Source organism: Microtus oregoni, unplaced genomic scaffold (assembly GCF_018167655.1).
Source record: "Microtus oregoni isolate MIOR12 unplaced genomic scaffold, Mior012 000079F_ref0000094, whole genome shotgun sequence".
Classification (NCBI taxonomy): domain Eukaryota; kingdom Metazoa; phylum Chordata; class Mammalia; order Rodentia; family Cricetidae; genus Microtus; species Microtus oregoni.
The window spans coordinates 1,537,832-1,540,757 of NW_024544537.1; the positions used below are offsets into that span (position 1 = coordinate 1,537,832).

At 47.0% G+C, this 2,926-nt stretch overlaps 1 protein-coding gene across 1 annotated transcript; it reads right to left on the bottom strand.

Moving 5' to 3' along the window:
* Positions 1 to 1,257: 1,257 nt before the first annotated feature.
* LOC121441580 (ferritin heavy chain-like) lies at positions 1,258 to 1,855 on the bottom strand. Its single transcript, XM_041642798.1, has one exon. The coding sequence runs from the start codon at positions 1,853 to 1,855 to the stop codon at positions 1,304 to 1,306; it is 552 nt and encodes a 183-aa protein (XP_041498732.1). The 3' UTR covers positions 1,258 to 1,303.
* Between the last annotated feature and the right edge of the window lie 1,071 nt (positions 1,856 to 2,926).

Below are 2,926 nucleotides of genomic sequence, written 5' to 3' on the forward strand. Positions count from 1 at the left end.
CACAAGTCTCTTTCTAATTCTGAAGGCTTTCATAATATGAGGATTTTGGCTGACATTTAGAAGCCAACTCTACCCTGGACTGGAAGGCACACCGGTAATTAAGGGAACGGCTATAGTGATCAGGGCTGTCTTCACCAGTTTGGGGAATTTCCCTCCCTTCTGGGCCTGGTTATCTGGCTGAATTCCCAGTCTACCCACGCCCTGCTTCTTAACTCATTGATACCCTCAGTAGGAGAGACCACACTGGATCAGAACTATGTTCCCGTCCCAAGTCTATAACTCCCCTTGTAGCTGCCCTTTAAATTCCTACTCTTTCTACTTCCTGAGATTCTTATGGACATACAATAATAGTATCAATGAACGATCTTGGACCTGCAAAGTTCCACTGTTACTTCAGTTTATTAACCTTGGGGCTATGAAAAAATAGTCATTTTAGTTTGGCTTACCTCTTATTATTGTTTCCCAGGGTAAGCATGTCATGTGTTCTGCTGTCTCTCAGGTAGTCTCACTGACTTACCTGGCATCAGCAAATGCTAGTATCTTCATCATTTAGTAAGTTAATGGGCTTTAGGTAAAGTTCATTTGAATCCAGTTGTTCTCAACCATCATACTGCTGCAACACTTTAATAAAGTTCCTCCCATTGTAGTGCGCCCCCCCCCCATCACAGTAACATGATTTTTGTTGCTTCTTCATAACAGGAGTTCTGCTACTGTTAAAATCTTAATGTAAATATCTGATATGCAAGATATCTGATCGGCGACCCCCGTGTTTAGCAGGATATCTGATCCGCGACTCTTGTGTTTAGCAGGATATCTGATAGCCGTCCCCCCACCCCACCCGCCATGTGTACACTTTGACCACGCATCTGCACTTTTCCCATGCTTGAACACCATGGCTACAGGCCGACCACTCCACTTCATTTCACCCACACTTCACTCCCGCCCCATCCCCAAGCTCACACTGTTTAAAAGGAAATGCTAATTTGTTCTCTCCCAGGGCCTGTGAATATCCTTTCCCTCCCACCTACTTGCGCTAGTAGCTGCAAGGAAACCCGACTTGGGTGTGTGAAGAGACACCCAGATACCCGTTTTAGACCTGCAAGGGAATGTCTTCATTCTTTCAAGGTGAGAATTTGACGCATATGAATCAAGAGGAAACTATTAATATGCTCAGAAAGAAATTTATTGCCAACAGTGCCAGAATAGGATAACTAGGAAAACTTCGGGACATATAATTTGAGCACCTTGCCTGGTGATCTGAGGAAGATCTGAGGAAGATCACCATAGCAGGGACAGTCCCAGTTCAGTTCTCCTTGGTGGTCTCGGCCAGGGTGAGCTTGTCGAAGATGGACTCAGCCAGATGATTTTCCGGAGCCCCCAGCTGGCGCAGGTTTGTCAAGTAGCCACCCATCTCCTTGATGATTTCGACCTGCCGGTTGAGAAAATGGCTCTTCAGGAGCTTGCACAAGTAGATATCACCGTTGCTGTTAGCGAGCTGGTACAGCTGCAGGAGACTCTGGTTGAGTGTCTTCTCCAGGTGGAAAGCACACTCCATCGCCATGAAGCCATCAAACCAGTCGTGACGACCTTGATCGGCAATTCTCCCAAGGGTGAGGAAGCCATTGCGCTCGCTCAGCAGGAGGAACAGCATCTCGGTGCGCTCCATCCACTTCTGGGACTGAGTCAGGAAGAAGAGTGCGAAGTTCTCCAGGGCCACTTCTTCTCGGTTGCAGAAGAAGGCCTGGGAGAGGTAGATGTAAGTGGCATACAGCTGCAACTGGATCTGAGAGTTGAGGGCAGCGTTGCTCTCAACCAAGTAATTCTGCTGGATGAACTCTGGCAGAGTAGAGGCCATGGCGACAAGGGCCCTCACGCCACGCGCAGCTGTCGATGGCCGGAGCTAGACGGGAGCAAGCGACTCCGAGCTGTGGAGCTGGCGAAAGTGACTGCCTGCCGGAGCCTCACAGTCACTTTTGGGAAGGGAGGAGGAGCTGTGGAACCAGACAGGCCTGGCTCCAGGCTCTGGTCAGCCTCTGACGCAGGACCAGAAGCGGTAACCGCCCAAACCAGTGCCCGAAGACAAGAGATGGCGCCGCAATGGCGCCTGGTGCCTCAGGCTGTTGAACCCGTCAAAGGTTATGTCACAAAGGAAAGCCAACTGCATTCCACAGTATCCCAGAAGGCATTGCGCGGACCCTCTTAAAGATGTAATATTGTTTAAATTCTGAATAAACAGCCAGGTTCTTTAAATTGTGTGGATAGTTAATTTTAAGGAAAATTATTTGAACGTCCCCTAATCATGACTGTTTCATTAAAGTAGTTCTTTTCACATGTGACGCCATTATCTCATATCTTTTCACCTTAACCAGTGACGTTGTCTATACTAATAACTTTTTTCTCTCTCCTCTCTTTCTTCTCTCTCTCTCTCTCTCTCTCTCTCTCTCTCTCTTTCTTTAGTTTTTATTTTTTGGTTTTTCGAGACAGGGTTTCCTTGTGTAACAGCCCTGACTGTTCTGGAACTCGCTCTGTAGATCAGGCTGGCCACAAACTCAGAGATCTGCCTGCATCTGCCTTTCTTGTGGAGAGGTCAAGAGCAAGTAAGTGGCTGTGTATCATTGCCAATGCTGACACACCGGGTATTTCTAAAGAATTAAGAGCATGGAGTTCCATCCCCAGAATTTATAGAAGGAGAGAAATGATTCTCAAAATTTGTTCTATGCCTTCACTTGTGCAGTGCCATGCCCCAGCCAGCACATGCATACACACAATAATAAAATAAAATAATGAAAAGTAAATCAAATTCGTGCGCTAAAGACATGGCTCAGCTATTAAGAACATATACTTCTCTTGCAGAGGAACCGAGTTTGGCTCCAAGCACGTAAGTCAGGCACTTCACAACCAGCTCTAGAGGCATTTGATACTTCTG

Coding starts and splice junctions, on each gene's coding strand:
- LOC121441580 (XM_041642798.1), bottom strand. CDS start 1,855: ATGGCCTCTACTCTGCCAGAGTTCATCCAGCAGAATTACTTGGTTGAG.